Here is a 19,760-nt window from a genome sequence, read left to right on the forward strand (position 1 = left end):
TAAGGGCAATGTGCTTGTGTGGCAGTAACTAGCCTTGAACATAAAAGTAGGAACTTCCCACCAATGTGTGCAATTGCAGAAATATTTCTGAAAATATCTTCAGTGAAAGAGACTCCACAAACTCTTTGGCCAGACTGTTCCAGTACTTGGTCACCTGCACAATGAAGTTCTTCCTCAGGTTCAGGTGGAACTCCACATACATCAGTTTCTGCCCATTGCTTCTTGTCCTATTGCTCAGCACTACCGAGGAGAGCCTGAATACATCCTCTCTGACACCGTCCCTTCAGATATTATAGACATTGATGAGTTTCCTTCTTAGCTGCCTCCTCTGGAGGCTGAACAGGCCCAGCTTCCTCAGCCTTTCCTGATAAGAAAGTTGCTCCCCTGTCCCTCATCAGCTCTGTACTCCGCAGCTGGACTCGCTGCAGGAGCTCCACGTTTCTCTTGTACTGAGGAGGCAGAACTGGAAAATCTGACTGTATTGACTTTTAAGCCTTGTCTGTCTCCTCTTCGCTGTGCAGCCCAGGAAACACCCCCTGGCTGCCCATGCCCAGCCAGGGCATGGGCAGGTCCTGCAAATGGGGAAACCGAGGCAGGCGCCGTGCAAGGGGCACTTTATGGAGGGGCTGTGACACTTCTCGTACCACGGGAGAGGCTCCCGAGGCGGGGCCAGCTCGGCAGCCCCTCCCGGCCCGCGCCCCCCGGCGACCCCCTCACCCTGCCCCTTTGGGCCGCTCCCAAAGGCAGGCGCGGGGCGGCTCCGAGGCGCAGCCTCGTCGGCCGGGGAACCTCTCTGGCTGGGACGCCCCTCTGGCTGGGGGTCCGCTCCGGCTGGGGAGCCGCTCCCGCCCAGCTGCGGCTCCTTCCCCCTGGCAGGGCCGCCGGGCTCGGGGCGGGAGCAGCGGCGCGGCCGTGCCCGTGCGCGTGCCCGTGCGCGCTCCCGTGCGCGCGCCCCACCGTCCCGCGCCACCAGGGGGCGCCCCCGTTCCAGCGCGGCGCCGCCCGCCAGGTGGCGCTGCCGCCCCGCGAGCCGCCGCCGGCCGCGGCCCCCGCCCTGCCCTCGCGGCCCCGCCCCGCGCCGTGACGTCACGGCGGCGCGAGCGGAAAGGGAAAGAAGGGGAAAGGTGGAGGCGGGAGCAGATGCGTGCGCACGTCGGGGCGCTGGCCCGGGCGCGAGTCCCGCCCCTTCCAATCGCCTTTTTCCCATTCTTTTCCCATCCCCTGCGGCCGCGCGGCCGCCCCTGGAGAGGCGGGGCCTGGCCCGGCACGGCGCGGGTTGCCGGGCGAGCGCCGCCATTGTTGGTGGGCCGGACGGGGAGACTGGGCAGCTCCCTCGCATTAGCAATCCCCCTCAGCCGCCTCCTGCTTCCCCTCCAGCTTCCCCCGCGCACAGCACGGCGGGGCGGGCGCTCCCCGGCCCTGCCCCGAGGGCGGCAGGACGGGCGAGGCTGCCCCGAGCCCAGCGCCCTGTCCCGCCGTGCTGTGCCCCTGAGCGCAGATATGCGGACGCGGTTTGTGCTCGGGTTTGTGTTGGGGGTTTTAGCTAAATAGTGCTTCCCCCAAGAGATGGATCGGGAAAAGTAGCACTTTTTTTGTAAAGTAAGGCACTCTCCAGTTATTGGAGGGATTTGGGAACAGTCTGGTGACCTGCAGATCATATTGCTCGCAAGTCGTTTTGAGACTGGAGAATCCCTTTTCTTTGTTCTTTCTCCCTGTATGGTATTTGGAGGAAGAAGCCTTTGTGCAGCCTTGCGTGGGATGGTGCTGCTGTGTCGTGTCCCACTCCTATGGAGGTTCCCTGGTGCTGCGAGAGCTGCTCTTGCAAAGTTGAGTTTTTAACTCTGTTGTGCCATTACGAGTGTGTCTGTCATAAGCCAGACAAAGAACATGCCACCTATATTTCAGTGTGACAATTTAAGACTTGCAAGTCCATTTGAGGCAGCAGAAGAACTTTTGTGGAATTATATTAGTAGTAATATTACAGACTCATACAATGGTTTGGGTTGAAAGGGACCTTAAAGGTCATTTCATTCCAACCCCGCTATTTGGGCAGGGACACCTTTCACTAGCCCACATTGCTCATTGCTCCATCTAACCTGATACTTGAACACTTCCAGTGATGCAGCATCCACAGCTACTCTGGGCAACCCCTGCTCTCATGCCTCACCAGCCTCACAGTCATATAGGGAAACTTAAATGAGGCTCTTGTACATGTTATACACAAGCTGCAACTTCATAATTTTTTTTTTTAGTATTTAACAGATAACAGTGACTTGGCATGATTCCAAGAAATGTGAGCTAAAATTGGGATGTTGTAACAATTGTAGTTGCATTTATTTAAGGGAAACAATTTTTATATTGCAGAAGTTTTTCAAATAATGTTAGCAATATGGGCTATGTAGCTCTTCTGTTGCTCTCGATGTTTCAAGAGTTTCAGGAATGGTTAATAGAGTCATGAATTTTATATATGCATTCAAACATATAATTAAATATTTCTTTCACAGCAAATCCATAGATGGTGTCTAAATTATTTTTTAATAATACTGAAACCTAGTTGTTAAACCTGGATACTTGAGTGCCAGACTTCCAGTGGAGATCAGGGAATCATGCCTAATTACTTTTCTGGGCCTGGCATTAATGCCCTCTCTTCACTGTTAGCTTGATGAAAATGGGTTCAGGAGATAATTTAGAAAGTTTGCATTATATCAATTACTGTCTATTATCCTGTCCTCCCATAAATTCATGTTCCATTCTTTGCCCCATCACCACCTATTCCTAGCCACTAAAAACATCATTCCTTCTTCCAAGCGTTCTCGTCTTTGTCTTTAAGTACTCTTTAATTCCAGAAAGTTCCTTTTGCCCCTTATTTTCCCCGTTACATTCAGATTTCTGTTTACAAGTGGATTGCTTACAATGTATCATCTTAATAGTGCATTGCAAGATTTGACAGAACTCCATGGGTGCTTGTGAATTGTGGAAAGAATATCCATTTTATCCTCTTCGGTGGGATTTGGATTTTTGTTTGGTAGTTTGTCATGAACATGATGATAATATTGCTGTCATTTTACCAGTGCCATATTTATCAATCGTTGTTTTCTGAGTTACATTTTTGTATGTAATGTAGGTACCAAAGAAGCAACTTACTTGGAAAATAGTGAATAGCTGAAATTCCATAGTACTTTGAGACAATCTCTAGTACCAGTCTTCTTAGAAATTCTTTCAATGTGTATATGAATTTTTTAAATTCCAGTAAATTGAAACAAGAATGTTGGTATTTTAAGGAAAAAAATGTTAAGGTTATAGTTACCGACCCAGGTTTTTCTAAAGAAAAGTATTTTGGCACTTGGTGATTCAATATATGTTCTTTATTTGCAACTAGAAATTTGCCAGATATATTACTAGACCTCTGTCTTTATCCTTTACCATCTTAATCTTTAGAATCTCCTCCAGAATTCTTCAAGGAAACACTGAGACTGATATTTTTAAAAGAAATCACTCAGCCTGTAAGTTGGATTGCCAGCACAGCCCTAGCACCGGCACACGGGGATTGATTCACAGCTCTCAATACCTTTAAGTGCTCACAGGCTGAGCACCAACTGCTGTCCCAGTGCACTCTGACAGCTGTGACTGATCATTGTGGCTGCTGGTGTTCAAAGGAAGCAGACAAATCCTTGCTTAATTCACCTACTGTATTAAATAAGATTATTGCTTTATCAATAAATACTAAGCAAACCCCCAGTTAACAGTGAAATAAGTCACCTGTGTGTGCTGTGCACAGCTGGACCCTGACAAGTGAGAGGAGGAGGGCACCCAGGTTGGCTCCTGTTGCTCAGGGTGGGGCAGAACTTCCCCTGCTCCAAACTGGGGCACACCACACTACTTGCTTCCTTCTCGGTCCAATGGTAAGGCACAAGTGCTTCCTCTCCTGAGGCTCCAGTGCTTTATGCTGCAGATGAGCCTGTCAGTGGCTTTTCCCTTACCAATTTTAAAGGCTTGTCCTTAAAGTTTGCGTTAACATTCATAGGATTTATGACTGGGATTCCCTAAGTATTACATGGGTCACAATTTTCAGTTATATCATCGTATTATTATCCCTTTAATCTGCTGTTAATGTTCTCTAGTTAATGGTTCTTTTCACTACTGGTGTCCTCTTCCCAAGTTCAGAGTCCTGACTTTGCTCCTCAGTAGGCCCGTGTTCCTTGAGATCACAAACTCAACCAAGGCATGGTCGCAGCAGCCCGGACTGCCTCCAGTCTTAACCCCTTTAATGAACAAATCCACGTTGATGAGCGCCAGGTCCACTAAGCCTTCTCCTCTGGTTGTTTTGTCCAATACTTGGATCAGGACATTGTCCTTGAGGCACTCCAGGAGTATCCCATATTTCTTACAGCCAGCTGTGTTGCTTTTCAGCTGATGTCCGGGTAGTTGAGTCCTCTGTGAGGATGAAAGTTTGTGAGCATGATGCTTCTTGTACCTGAAATGGGAGGCCTTGTCCAGGTTTTTTTGTTTGTCCTGTTCTTGATTTTTATCCACATACTCTCAGCCTCTTCATGGCTGTTTCTCAGAGGCCACTATTCATAATCTACCCCTTCCTTAACACAGAGTGCAACACCCCCCCACCACTTCCCTCCCTGCATGTCTCTTCGGAAGAGCTCATAGTCTTTGATTTTAGTATTCCAGTTCTGTCCCACCATATTTTCGTGACATGTCTTAGTTTTCTAATTGTACCGTAGTTTCCAATTGTGCTTGCTTGTTTCCCATGCTGTGTGCACTACTGTAGAAGCACTTCACCTGGGCTGCAGGCTGGATCACCTTTTGGGAGAAGCCCTCCCTAATTCTTTTAGGACAATTTGCAGGTATTTCCCTGTTGTTTTCTCAAGTGTTGGTATTTCCTGGTTCTTCTCTGTCACTCACAAGTACATCCCCTTCCCTCTGATGCATGAGATTCATTAGGTTAAAGGTGAAGATGAGCCCAGCTCTTAACACCCCCTGGATAGCTCTAACCACAGTGTTTTCTGAAGAGATGACTGTTTTAAGGAAACAGATTAAGCCGTGTCTGATCTCAAAAGGTGCAACTAACCACGCTGGGGAGAAGGATCTCTAAGTTACCTATTCTGGTCTGTAACTTTTTGTGGATTTAGTGGCATGAGACTCCTCAGTCTCATGGAACCCAGTCTGAAACCTACCATTTGGTGGTCAGGAAGTATTGCAGGGAGATACACTATCGCAAATGGGCACAAGTTGGTTACACTTTCCAAGGGAGTCACAAAGTTAGTGTATTTGGAAGTTAGTATTTTTGTGAAGAAATTAAATGTGTCCTAATACCTACATGTGCAAACTATTTTGACATTCATGGTCACTGTGATGTGTAGATACAACCACTGTTGCAGATGGTGCCGAACTGAATGCAAATGGACAGCATCAGGAATTTGACTACTGCTTGGAGCAGGTGTTTGGGATACGAGAAGGGCCGTTCATTTGCTCCAAAGGTGGAAATGGTTGAATACATAAATGATAAGTTGCCATCCACTCTAAAGCAGTTGAAGAGGGGACAACCCAAGAGGATAATTCATGTACTGAAATAGGAGTAGATGTCATTTAAGACAGCCTGTCTGGCCATTCGGGTGCCAGTTCTGTAGCATGTGGCATCAGTACAGGCTTGTCAAACAGCCTGTTTGTGAAATTTGGTGTTGCTTGACATTGTTATTTGTTAGAAGGTGGAGATGTGTAGGCATTGTGAACCAGGAAAATTTAATCATTGGAGAGATCCCAAATTACACTTTGATGTTAAAACCAACTAGGTGCTGGTTTAATTTTTTTTTTCTTTTCGTGTGTTTTTTGTTGTTGTTGTGGCTTCCTTGTTTTTGTTTGCTTCTTTGTTTGTTTTTTAGTAAGAAGTCCAGTACAAAACTATTGTCTTTTACTAGAAACAAAACAAAGCTGCAATAGGTTTCATATTAAGTGTCTGGGCTACTGCACTTTAAATTCCTGCAGTAGTATGAAACTGTTGTCCAAAACATTTTGCCCCACACCTTTTCTTCAAATTCCTTTATTTTCCCCTTCAAATTTCCCTCTCTTATCTTGGGTGAAGCACCATGCTGACTCAGCTCATGGCCTTCAGAATTAGCTTGGGTTTCTTCATCTGCTCAATATTTCCATAAACTAGTATTTGGAAACCTCCGTTCATACAAGGGCTCCTATCCCATCCTGCCAAGCTTAGAGCAATACTCCTAGAACTGATGGAGGGGCCCTTGAAAAAGAGACGGAACTTTAGGTTTTTCTTTTCTCTTGTACAGTGGATATATCACTATGCAAGATCAATGTGTTGATTGCAAATTAAAGGCCAAATTTACCGATTCACTATCTGAAAGATTAAAAGCTGTTGTAAAAAGTAATTAGTCTATTTCTGAGTTGCTTTGACTTTGCCTTTGGAAAGTCAAATAGTCAAATATATAAAATGAGGTTTATTTTTTCTTTGGGTTATTTTTTCTCCCATGTTGTGAGCCTATTAATCATTAAAATACCCAAGTATGTATCCTTACTGTCCTATATCTTGAAGTTAGCATTTCCACATGGTTTTTCTATATTGTGCTGTACTCATCATTCAGAGACAGTGGTATACTTAAATATAGACACATAAATCATAGAAATGCACAGGTGAGCTTAGCGAAAGAAGATGAAGACAGATGTGTAAAGGGAAGTGAAGAAAACTCAGAAATAACCTTAAATGTGTTTAAAACAGTTTCATTTCCTCTAAAGCATCAAAGACATAGAAGGTTTCATCAGATTCACACAGGTGTGCTCTGTGTCAATTCTGAAAACATCTGAAGAAATCAGTAGCTCAAGGCAGCATGCCTTCAAGCAGGAAAGCATGAAGGAGAAAGTGACTGAACAAGAAGCAAAAACAAAGCTCCACACAGATATATTTAAAATGTGTAAACGTAATAAGTCTGGGGGAAAAGGATGGATCCTGGAAATGGTATTTCCTTTAAAACCAATTAAATTAACACGTAACTTCATATTAGTATTTCTGTAGCTTTTCTTGTGGAGACCTGCTGAGGTCCTAATAGCCCATCTTAGGTGAGTGTTTTGGAGATCAGAAGGATCCAGATTGCTCTGAATTTTATGTGATGTCCCTCAAGAGCTTTCATTTTTCAAGTAGCCTAGCTATGTGCATGGCTTTGCCTGCTGACTTGAGAGATTGAAGAGAGTTTCTTGATAATTTCAGATATATAGCAATACAGTTCTTAGAAGTGGAAAGGTTGCTAAGTGCTGAGTTTACTTACCTGCTTTCTAGCATGAAGGTGCCACAAGTTACTTGTCCATCTAATAGTTCTGTAAGTATTTAAGCAACACTATAGTGGGATATGAAGGAAAATTTTCTTTGAAATATTTTATCTTCAGTATAGAAGGCACACATAAATCTATTGTGAGAACAAAAGAATTCTTTGTATTCTAACTACTTTTTAAAGGATTATGTGTAGGGAATCAATCTGGCTTCCTCCCCCACCCCCCAATGGCTGCGAGACCTTCTTTTACACAGAGATTCTTTTGAGAACAGAGGAACCCTATCAGTGCAGCAAAGGCAGAATATGGTATTTGGCCTCTGAAATTGTTCCACAAATGGTTACACAAAATCATTATTTGCAGATCTAGGCTGTACATCAGAGAGCATTTTTATCTGAGCAGATTTAATAGGGAGGAGGGTTAAATAGTATTGATATTTTTTATTTAGAGGTTACTGATTTATCACTCAAAGTTGTACAATACATTAATTATCAGAACAATTGGACCTATTGAAGGTTCTGAAATGAAAGCCACAAATTATCAGATAAATTTAGAGTTGTGTAATTTTCTCATAGCTCTTCACGTGGGAAGCCTTTCTGCTTCCAGTATAAGAGGAGGTCTGGCAGCAAGGTTAACCCTGACCCCCGAGTGTTCTATATGGACTTGTTAATTTCTGCTGCATTCTTTCAGTTTAAATTTAGATTTGCTGGCAGCTAGTGTGCCTATTGCAATAAACTTCATGAGCAAAACATTGAAACAAATATGCCTTTCATCACAGATGTTTTTTTTTGAGTAAGATTAGTGAAGAACACTTGAAAGCGGAAAAACAGGGTGCAGAAGCCTTTGGTCCAAAAGACACAAACATTCAAATGACTGGAATGTATTTTCTTCTCAATGTAAGAAAAGAGCAATAAGTATTTAGGCGATGGAGCACAATCTTGCACCCTGTTTTATCTCTAATTTGTTATTGATGGTAATGAAATTTCAGATAGGCAAGGGAATACAGACTATGGATACATATGATTGTGTACATGTTACAAAATCCTTAAGCTTGGTGTTCTGAAATAGACTGTGGTTCCTGTAGGAAATAGCAACCTACAAATAAGTTTTATATTTGGCTGATTGCTAAATATGTTTTAGTAAACCAAACAGTTAGGATAGTTCTTCTATACAATAGCTATCTGAAGCAAAACAGCTATATGTGAACTGCTTTAAGGATGTGCATATCACTTAATTTTGTATTTCCCACAGACAGTGATGTTTCTGGGAATTTTGTTTGTTTGTTTGTTTGTTTTCCCTAATCTAACCTATGGGACTTGAGAAATCCATATGGCAAAGAAGTTCACTTTCAAGGCCAGTATGTCATTCTTGGCCTAGTGTATGCCATGATCTTTATAGTGATGTTGCTTCACCTTGAAATATTTGTTTGACAAGGGATTCTCCAGGCTCACTTTACTACTGCTCATCTGTGTAAGATAAATGGTCTCAAATTACACCATGGGAGTTTTAGACTGGATATTAGGAAAAATTTCTTCATCAAAAGAGTTTTCAAGCATTGAAACAGGCTGCCCAGGGAAGTGGTGGAGTCACCATCCCCGTAGGTGTCTAAGATGTGGCACTGAGGGACACAGTTAAGTGGTAGATTTGGCACTGCTTGGTTAACGGTTGGACTTTGTGATCTTAAAGGTCTTTTCCAACGAAAATGATTCTGCAATTCTGTGTTTTAAGGTGGCATATAAAAAGTATTTCTGTAATGCGCTTCTGTCTCTATGCTTTTCAGGTTCTTCAAAAGGTAACAGCATTCCTATGCATTGCTGAATAAATAGGGCTCTAGCAAAGAAAGGGGACCTTGAGAATATATGGAGAGGAGTGTTCTCCCTCTAGAACTTTTAGGGGTAAAAACAATGAACAAAGAAGATTGTAATTCTTAGATAATTTATAGTGAGATTTTTTTCCTTCTAAGGGGCAAGACACAAAAGTTTCCAAAGATGCCTTGACCCTACTGTCTCTGCAGTTGCTATGGACAGGAAACACTGATACTCAGATCTTCTGAGCACTTTGATAGTGTCCAACCTAGTTACAGGGGCTGAACACTGGGGAGCTGTGTTCCTTGTGAATGGATTAGGCAGAATTTATTCACTGATCAGATGTCCTACTGAGCAGGCTGTATATTTTTGAATGTAAGTAGCATCATGTTTTTACTGTTTAGCAGGAATTTCAGGCAACCTTTGAAATACATAGCCAATCAGCATTTGTTCCAAATGGTGCTTTTGTGCCAAATTTCCAATTAGTGAATGTCATTTGTTAACTAGGCCCATTTGGCTTTATCTTCAAGGATAATGAAACCCCATCTTTTTCCTCATGCCCTTAATAGACACAATATAGAGTCTCACTGAACTAAAAAAAAAAGGCAGAACTGAATGGAGAATGCTCAGAGATTTATAGTTTGGAAACTCCCCAGGGCTTGTATTTTTAAGAAATGACTGTCGTTTGAGTTCTGTTGGGTTAAAACAAGAAATTTATAAAAAGAAGGGAATTTGGCTCATACAGAGGTTTGGGAGAATATTGTTGAATGATGGAGATATTGTTCCAGTATGTAAACATTTGTGAAGATAAAGTGTGCTTCCCTATGCATAGAGCTGTATTTTTTATTGTAATGTGATATCATGTGTATTGTTACGTGCATTTGGATTGTCTCAGAAATATTCTGAAGTCTTTCTTAAAGTAAGTCTTCATGAATTTTCATCTTTGTATTTTCTATGGAAAATGCTAAATTAGAGACACCTTTCTAACACGTCCCAAAATACTCTTTTCTGTCATGGCACAGAAAATGGTCTGTTTGCACATGTGGAAGTTGCCCCTATTTCTTGTTGAGCTCAAAAATCCAAACTTCTAATGTAACCTTCAATGTTTTGTCACCTGGCAAGTACTTTTTTTGCATAGCTCACAAAAATCAAACACACTTTGCTCATTTCCCTATGTGATTGTTGCTTCAGAATTGTTTACCACTGGTAAGTAAGAAAGCACATTCTTACAGCTCCTTTTTCATAAATTGCAGTTTAACTGTGTTGAGAAATAGAACGTTAATATTAATTTTTCACAGACATTCATTGTTGGTGGAATTCCATGTTTTGTCCTCGTCAAGTCATTTTGGGGGCATTCTTTAGTATTGGAAGGATCAGTATGTGAAGAAGCATAACCACAGGAAAATGTAGACTCTTCACTTTGTTTACAAATGAATGTTGTAGATTTATATCAACATGCACTTTTCCTGTGTAAGATCATTCCACTCAGAATGGATTCAGTGTGAGGAGGGTCTTTCGATATTCATTTTCTGTGGAATGTCCTATATTTTACTTTGAAATTATTGGGAATCAATGGGAAGCAATCAAAGTATCTCTTTAAATGGTTTTAATAGCTACAGAGTTGAAGTACAGCTTAGCCCTTATATAACAGCTTTTCAGGAAAAATACTCAAAATTTGTAAAAATGGGTACATTCCAAATAAAGATTTGGAAAACTAAAAATTGGATACTTAATTTTCTGTGCTTTTAAACAATCCCTAAGATAATTCTAGCCCTCTGAAGGGAACATGCATCTGTTGGTGTAATATGGGACTAGGTTTCTGATGACCTGGGGCCTTACTCTTAGTTGCTGTGGTGAAGTTGAGCAATTCCATCAGTAATAATGTATGTTACTGTAATACTGGAGTGAAACTCATGGATTCTATTATTTTCTGCAACAGTGAGCAAATTAAAAGTATCTTTCTGTTCCACTGGCGAAACCCTTATAAGGAAACAAATCACCATAAATATCTATCAGATAAGAATAATAACAAAATTCAATTAGCTCCCCTACATTTTGAGGAGTGTTGCTATGATGCTTTTAGGATTATGGCAGAATGGAAGCACCTTATTACTGTTTGTGTGCTCATGCTTGCTGTGGAATTATCCTCTGTGCAAAGATATGTATTGTTTGTGAAAGTAAGGAAGATGAAAGAACTGAGGTAGCTTCAGGACAGAGACTAATCTGGGGAGCAGTAGCTGCCTGTGATGACAGGGAGATCAGTGTGACTGGTTTTTTTTTTCTAGAGGATCATTAGAAGTGATGTGACTAAAGTAAACAAGGAATAATGCAGCAATGTGCACAGGGTCTGCCATGGAGAGATGCTTAAGGAGAGTCACTGGAAAGAACTTTGAGGAATAAGAAGCGTAATTTTGTCAGTTACACTATAATGGATTAAAATTTTTCTGATACAGTGAAGCCATTCAGACAAAAGGGAAAGATGCATCCAAGTGGCAAAGTAACCAATAAAGTATTCCCACCATGGGAGCAGAAGAAGGTTTCAGGATTTGACAAGTCTGGAATTATAGTAAGGAGTACAATATAGTACACATGATGACCTGCAATGTTCTGATTCTTATTGACAACAAGCAATCAGTAGAGAGATGGTAAAATAGAAGTGGCTTAAGGAAGAGGCATTAAAGTTACTGTAGTTTTGGTCTTGATTATGCTTAGCTTGAGCTGGCAGTGGGTCACCCAAGATGAAGTGTTAGAAAGCCATTCAGATATACGGAAGTGGAGTCTGATCATTTGAGTATGAAAAAGAGCTATGAATAACTGTCATCAGGATTGAAGTGATAATTGAAGCTTTCTAAATGGCAAAAAGTTCCTCAAGGACAGGGAAAGAACTGGTCAGCTTTTTCCTTGGGGCTAGAAGAGAAAATGAGAGTCTTCAAGTTATAAACAGCTTGATTGTTTTAAGACTTCACATATATTTAATTTCTTTTAGACCCAACCAGAAAAAGAAACTGAATGGACAGACTCTATGTCATGGCTTATGAAAAAACTGGAACAGTTGAACTTAGATATTGAAGAAGCTCTGAGTGGTGGCTCTTCTCCCTCCAGTACTCCTTCTTCTAAAAGGCACAAGCAACTGGTAAGAATGTGTGTGTGTGTGTGTGTGTGATATGATATATTCTCAAATGTTTAGCTATAATCCTCCTTAAGCCATAGTTTTCAGATCTAGTTGTGTTTCTAAATAGACTGAGGAGCTCAGGCTCAAGGGTGTTACAGTTTTCACTCAATAATAATGAAATCTTTAATTTAATTAGACAACTAGTGGCCAAATAATCAGAACTGTGATAGGGTGAAACTTTTAAGTTTTCTATCAATATGGCTCAAAATCTTTAATTTTATTTTTTTTTTAGGGGTGTTTGATTGCATTAGATAGTTTTTTCAGGAAGAATACTGTTAAATCCCAGTGCTAGCCTATTATTACTTTTTACTTTTTAATTTATTAAAAATATAGCAGCAAGACATGATGCATCTTCATTAAGTGTTAAATTAGTATTGTTCATTATTTTATCTGAATATTTGATTTAGATTTTAATTACTCTAGTTAAGTATATTTTGTGATGACAGGTGTCATCAATTGATGACAAAGTTTCTAAAGCTTTTATTTTGAGATCAAATAGGACTAATGAGCAATGACTCTTTTTTTAGTAATTTTTGAATAGGCAAGGGTTTTTATAGAAGCAAGTAACTGGAGGGTGAACAGCATGAGAAGTAGAAGTGTTTGTTATCTGCTTCAGGCTATGATTAAAATCAGTTCTTAAGACAGAGTTGTTTGGATTTGCAGCTCTGAATATTAGTGTTGGTTTGAAATTCCTGGAAGGTGAGCTTTTCTGAATGTTTTTGCTGTCACTGCTGTTTCAGTGCTGCTTCATTTCGTAAAATTAAATTCTTAAAGTAAGCATCACTGTGGATCATCACAATGTAAGTGATGAAGGTGGGATGAGCAGAATCTTCTATCTTGGTGTTGCACTTAGCAGTATGTGTTTTCATATTCTACAGAGACAATGTTAGTAACAGAGTGGCCATGGCTGTCTCATTCTATAGTACATATCAGCTAGTAAGAACCAGCTCTGTCCAACTGAATTAATTTCATAATAAATTTGCCTATTAATGGACAGTGTTCTGCCTTCTTGCAGGAGAATGCTTAAATGCCTTCTGTCAAAATACAGTGGCAGTGTAGTCTGCTTTTGTGACTGAAAGTAAAATCCCAGCCATCAGAATTTAGACACTTGTGAGACAGACTGGTTTTGGCAACCAGTGATCCAAACACCCATTATTTTATGGCTGTGCCTATTCTACTAGGGCAAAAGTCATGGTTTAATTAGGCAACAACTTAAACATAGGACATGACTTCAAATCCATTGCTGGAAGATTAAATGAAGGACACCTAGCATGTAGACAGCAGAAAACCAAAACCAAATAGTTTTCAAATGCATATTGATCCATAAGAATAGAGTCATCAAAAATGGTTGCATAGAGAATGCCATCACCAGCATTCCAGGTGCTTGCACTTCTATAGCCTAGTGGCAAGAAATCTTCGAGTACAGAGGCCACGGCTTCAGGCACAGCCCCTCTTCCTGGGAGGTGCCCTCCCACCAAAAGCTTGTGCTAGTGATGCAGAGCAGGTCAAGCTTACTATGCTTATAAAACCTACCTCCAAGCCAGTCACATTGGTCCTGGCACACTGGTTTTCCTTACCAATAGTTGCATCTGTCTGGTTAAATCCAAAAAGATTTCAAGGATGTTCCTAATACCCTTCCCAAAATTACTGTTTGCCTTGATATGATATTTGAGCAGTTACAGGCCACATCTTCTTCCCACTCTAAAGTAGGAGAGCTTTCTTCATTTCAGTTGTCTGTGGACAGGCAAATGTGTGAATCAGCCACATTTTATTGCAGTCTTATTGGGCAAGCTGGAAATTACCTTTAAACCTCCAGGAGCCAATTTCAGTACAAGAGCTGAACAGGTCATTTTACAAAAAGGTCTTTTTGATGAGACCAGCAAGATACGAGCATAAAGTGTTTTGGACAATCATTGTGGAACTGATGAGAGGACACCATTGGCTGTCTCCTACCAAAGTATTTGTAGAACAAAGGAATCATCAGCCCTAATTGAAACATTTATGAATAGTTGCCTCAAAATGGCTGGACTTAGTCTTACTTTATAGTCAAAAAAGAGGAATAAATCCTCATAAATTTCCATATAAATTTTCTGTGAGGAAACAGATATTTTAGATCTCAAAATGACAGTTGCTGTGGAAAAAAATAACAGTCTTCTTTTCTTACAAGTAGTATGAGGAATTTATCTTCTATCAACTCATACTATTTGGTCCATATTTCTTACTATAGCTTGTAATTTGTTCCACACATATTAAACATTTTAGTCTTGTCACTTACAGTGAAACTTGAATAGAAAGAAGGCCTATCTCAAACATATATTTACTGGTAACTGTGTTAAATTTGGCTTCTATAAAATGACAAAGCACTTACGGATTCTCCATATGGTTTTATCCTGTTTTTATTATATAACCTGGGTGCTGATGCAAGAAATTATGATTGAAAGTGTTTCTGGGTGAAGTGTTCAAAGATGTAAAGCCAACTTTGTAGACCCAAGATCTCCAGGTTAGGTGACTACTGAATAAATGGCAACACGGTTTGTTGGAGCTGCTGCTCTGAAAACTCATCTCTTGAGGGTGTGGACAATTTTTAACAGATGACAGTTTTTATTTCTTATGGAAAACGCTGTGTAACTGAAATACATTTTGTAATTTAATTAAAGCTAGCTACTCAGCTAGCTAGTCTACTACTGAAGGATTTTTCATCTGTTCATGGAATTAACTCTTTGATATTTTATTATGCTTTATCCTGTTGTGATAGCAACTTATTAATAATACTCATTTGAAGAAAAAATGTTACAGAAGAAGCTGAAATATTTGCTAATGAAAATTGACTAGGTGAATAAATATGGGACTCACTGGGCCAGAGTAGGAAGTCTTGCAGTATTTTGGTGAATGAATTTAAGGTGTTTTCTAAAACATAATAACTTTTAGATGAATGGTAAGAGGTGGTCTGTCTTTCCATGTGTAAACCATGAGTTACTAGTGGTCAGGTTTTTGCTGGGAAATGGTATGGGGCAGTAGCAGTGACTGGATTTCTCAGTATCTGACACAAAAAAGATATTAAAAATAATCATGTGTAACCAAATTATTTTCTGAAACACACCCTCATCAGTGCTATAAATACATGATTAAAGTGCAAAAACCAGCAAAAATGTACTACCAGCAGAAGTGCTAGTTCTGGAAAAACACATTTAATAATACTGCTTTTCTAAATCCAGTACCTTTCCTATGAAAAAAAAATCTTAGCAGTATGGAAGGAGTCACTTTGTAAATGAAACATAAGAGATAAATCACTCTTGCTGCAAACACTGTATTTCCCTGTTGTTTACTGTATCTGTTTCATTGCCACGTGATATGTTCTCCTCAGTTTCAATACAGAAAAAGATCTGAAGAATGAGAATCATGATATTTTCAGTTGGATTGCAGCATGTGTTTTTTCTTGCTTACCCATCCTGTTATTCCTTTGAGGCAAACCAGGATATGTGGGGGAATGTTGTGCAGTTGGTCACTTCCTGGCATTGCATTCAGTGTGAGCCCACAGTTAGGACATATATCTTAAAAAAAAAATGGAATTGGAGCAAACAAGGGGGATCTCATCATGTTAGAAGTGATAAGGAAAAGTGGATTTGGAAAGTTCAGAGTCTGTAACTTGAAAATGGGAATTTGCTGTGTCTGTGTTTAAGATAGAAAAATACACAGGAAATAAAGTTAAAAGATCATTTTAAATAATTGGTGTAAAACTGCCTCTCTTTCTATGAAGTGATTCAGTTCCCTGATGTTTAGAAAGGTGTCCTCCAATTGATTAGTTCTTCAACTATGTATACTAACTGTTAAGGAAAGGACTTCATATAATACCTGGATGTCTAACTTAGCAAAATGTAAAAATGATGCTGCAGGTGGTTTTGAGAAAAAAGTTTGAGGCCAAACATTTACCTTACTAAAAAAAAACAAAAACCAACTTTAAAAAGATAAAATTCCAAAGTTCTTATCTTAGAATCCACATTAAAAATATTTATGACTGCCTTTATTTATAGGGTTTTTAAAATTCTCTTACAGTGCTCTGTTCAAGTAGAGACAGACTTTTATGGAGATCATCAAGAAAAGGGATCTTGGAAAAACAAAAGAGGAGACTGCCAGGATCTAGGCTGTTTACCTTACCCAATGTCAACTGGAGCACGACCTAAAACTGATGTAAGTAGCTACAGCGTATTTGCATTACCTGACTTGCAGGTTCAGCAACCTCAAAATTTGGTATTTTTCATTAAAATTGTCTGTGCCTTTCTTCGAAGTAATTTGTTCTATAAAATACCGTGCTACACAGAGCACGTTTGCTAAACAGGTATAGATAAAATTTAGTCAGACTTGAGTTAATGGGATTGCAGAGTTGTGGGATTCATCTAATCTGATTTTAGGCCACTAATGAAAACTTCTATATCTGCGCTAGTCACTTGCTTCACCTTCATAGTCAATGGAAAGAAATAGGTGCTTCTAAAGAGTAATTTGTTTCATCTGGAGGATGGATGTGATGGATTCCAGGTATGAGAGCCACTGCCACAGCTTTTTCTTCATTGCTTATTTTAGAAGTAGTCTATTTGGATTTTTTAGTTTGGCTGTTGGTTATGCCTAATTCGTGGTGAATTCTACAATGCATTCTCTATAAGCCTAAGTGTTCAGCTCTGGAGGTTTAGTTAAATCCTATTTCTACCTAATAATAACAGTATTTACTCATTTTTGGATTTGTTTGTTTGTTTGTTTTTTTCACAAGGATGCTGTAGCCTGCAACTGAAGCCTGTTAAAATCTGTCAGAGGGTTTTCTCAAAAGGCTTTGATTTACTTTCCCAATAGCTAAATGTAAGCTACTTTGGAATTAGTGTCTTGGTTGTGAAGTGCAGATGGTTTCTGCCTCTCAGTTTTAAATTACTTGAGTGCCAGCAGTGCCCATGATCATCACAGTACATAAAGAATGGCTGCACTGGATTGAATCAAAGGTACTTATAGCCCTGTATCCTTTCTTTGGCAGTGGCCACTGTTGGATATTCAGGAAAGAAGTGCAAAAACAGGCTAAAGAGATAGTAAGCCATTTCAGCTTCCTTTGAGGTATTTATTGTGCAGGCATATTGAAGCCAGACACTGTAGTGCAGTTTTGTAATTAATACCCCATAAGGGTCTTTTTTGCCTATAATTGTGTCTTTTGTATTAATTTGTTCTTTTGATATTCAAAATGTCTTGTAGAAATAACTTCCAAAGTTCAGTTGTGATACAAACCCTTTTTCTTATTTTAAATTGCTACTAAAGTATTACTGCAGCTGTAATTCTTGTGCTGGCAAAAACTGAATCTTAGGAATCTTATAGGAAGTAGTGAATACCTGAGGCTGGTTGGGTTTGTTTAGGTTTTTTGGTGGTGTTTCTTTTTTTCCCAGTGTGTGACTGCATTTATTATTTAATTATATTTTCCTATTTATCTTACTATCATTCAACATCATGAGGTCCTTTTGCAGCAACTGGCAGTCAGTTTTCATTTTTATTAACGTGAGTAATTTAATATCATCAGAAACTTCTGTCCTTTTTTTATTCTTGTTTTCCAGTTCATTTTTGAGTACACTGAAACATATATCTGTGAGACTATGAGGTAATATCCATCCACTGTAAAACAAACCAACCAATTATTTCTAACCTTTCTCTTTTTTAAATTTGTAGTTAGCAACGAAAATTTTTATTTCTTGACATTTTTTTCATTGTTCCTCCTTGATGGTATAGTTTGAGTCCGATAGTTCACTTCACCAGAAACTTTTTGAAATGGAAGTATAATGTATCAGTGAAATCATCCATATCTCTATGATTATTCAAAGAACTTGGCCTCCAAAAGCCCCTATTAACTTGTGTTACTATCGTTGTGTTTATTCTGTTCTTAAGCATACTTTTTGGTAATTTTCCACCATGGATATCAGTCCTACTAGAATCTCTTCCACAAGTAGCTTCAGAAACTTTTTCAGATATTGGCATCACACATGCCACCCTCCATTCCTCCAATCTCTAAGCCAATAGGTGTTAGCAGTAATTACATATTAAACCAACAGCTCAGCAGTTCTCTTTCTCCTAATTAGATGCTTATTTCAAGTTATCTATGCAATTTTGATTAAAGCAAAATCCATTATATTAAAGGTATCCATAGCACTGTCATGGTCATCTACCAAATAATGGTATGCATGGCACCATACAAATTCTGTATTTCATTTAAATGAGCCTACTTCTGTGCACTGAAGTGGAAATTTGAAGGTGGGCTCTACTTGATTAATAATTGAAAACATTATTGTCTTCCCACCAGCTATTTCCTTTCCTTAGAAAATAAGTTTGCTATTTTCCTTTTCTGAAAAAGTAGAGATATTTGTTCTAATTTGTTGCTTGTTCTAGTTGGAGTAGATGGGAGAATTCATTAGAAAGAACCTTGCCAACTTTATTTGTTTTTTACTTCAACCAAATGTTCAGGCATGTGCAAGTATCATTGCTTAACTGCCTTCCCACTAGTACTATGTAAATATTTTTGAAGTGAAGTTGAAGTAATACTGTTGTTTGGCTAGCAGTGTGTGGGAGGAAAGGCAGAGAAAGTAAGTTTTGGATTTTTTTTCTTTTTGAAGTCTACTTTTCCGTTGAAAATTGGGAAATACTGCTATGATAAAAAGCAGTTCTACAAATTGTCATCAGTACAGCCCATGTGCTGCATCAATCAGTTTTGTAGTCCTGTAGTTAACAGCAGTGTAATGCAGAAAGTACTACTGTTGCTGAGGGCAGCAGCTGGTCTAGAAACCCACTGGAGGCACAGAATTTCTTAAGAAATTAATGGGCTGCTTTTAAATGGGACAGTACTTTAAATTAGGAATAAATGTTGAAACTGGGTGTTTGCAAATGTCATTCAGGAAAGCAGAACACTTTACTTCCTTTGAAGTGCTGCTTTTGGTGCTCTTTTTCGTGAGAATTCAAATAATGCTGTGTCTAGCTTCAGGCATCCAGTCTGCATGAGTCTGTCATGTTTCTCTAATAATCAGATTTTCACTGCTTATTCATTAAGATACAGATTTTTTTCCATATTTTTTAAAAAGGGCATACTGAAGTTACTTTTCTTGTATTAAAGGAAATGAGTCCAAATGACAAAAGGTTTAATTCCTCCCATGTCACACCTAGGCTGCATCTGTTTAATTCCCATGATCCAAGCAGTATAATACATAACTTGGGAGTAACATAGAGATAAATGAGAACTGCTGCATTTTGATGATCCAGTTTTATTTCTCTTCTAATTTTTTTGTATGTCAGGTGGTCAAAAAACACTTACCGGTCTCCACTCCCCAGAAACTCATGTACCCAGGTATTTAAAGAACCAAATTTTCTATAAATTATTGAGATTAGCAAATATAACACAGAACACCAGTGTTAGAAATAGCAGGGATGCTTCAATTCAGGAATAATATGCAAAGAATCAGGCAGGACAGTTGTTCAGCCCTCAG

The 19,760-nt window shown here is 39.5% G+C and overlaps 1 protein-coding gene across 1 annotated transcript in view; it reads left to right on the forward strand.

Moving 5' to 3' along the window:
• Nucleotides 1-19,760, forward strand: part of STARD13 (StAR related lipid transfer domain containing 13) — a 291,483-nt gene that overhangs the window by 57,988 nt on the left and 213,735 nt on the right. Inside the window, exons 3-4 of the mRNA XM_071552804.1 lie at nucleotides 12,079-12,225; nucleotides 16,318-16,452. Of these exons, the coding sequence (XP_071408905.1) occupies nucleotides 12,079-12,225; nucleotides 16,318-16,452 (282 nt within the window). The remainder of the gene's footprint in view (nucleotides 1-12,078; nucleotides 12,226-16,317; nucleotides 16,453-19,760) is intronic.

Source organism: Pithys albifrons, chromosome 1 (genome assembly GCF_047495875.1).
Source record: "Pithys albifrons albifrons isolate INPA30051 chromosome 1, PitAlb_v1, whole genome shotgun sequence".
NCBI lineage: Eukaryota > Metazoa > Chordata > Aves > Passeriformes > Thamnophilidae > Pithys > Pithys albifrons.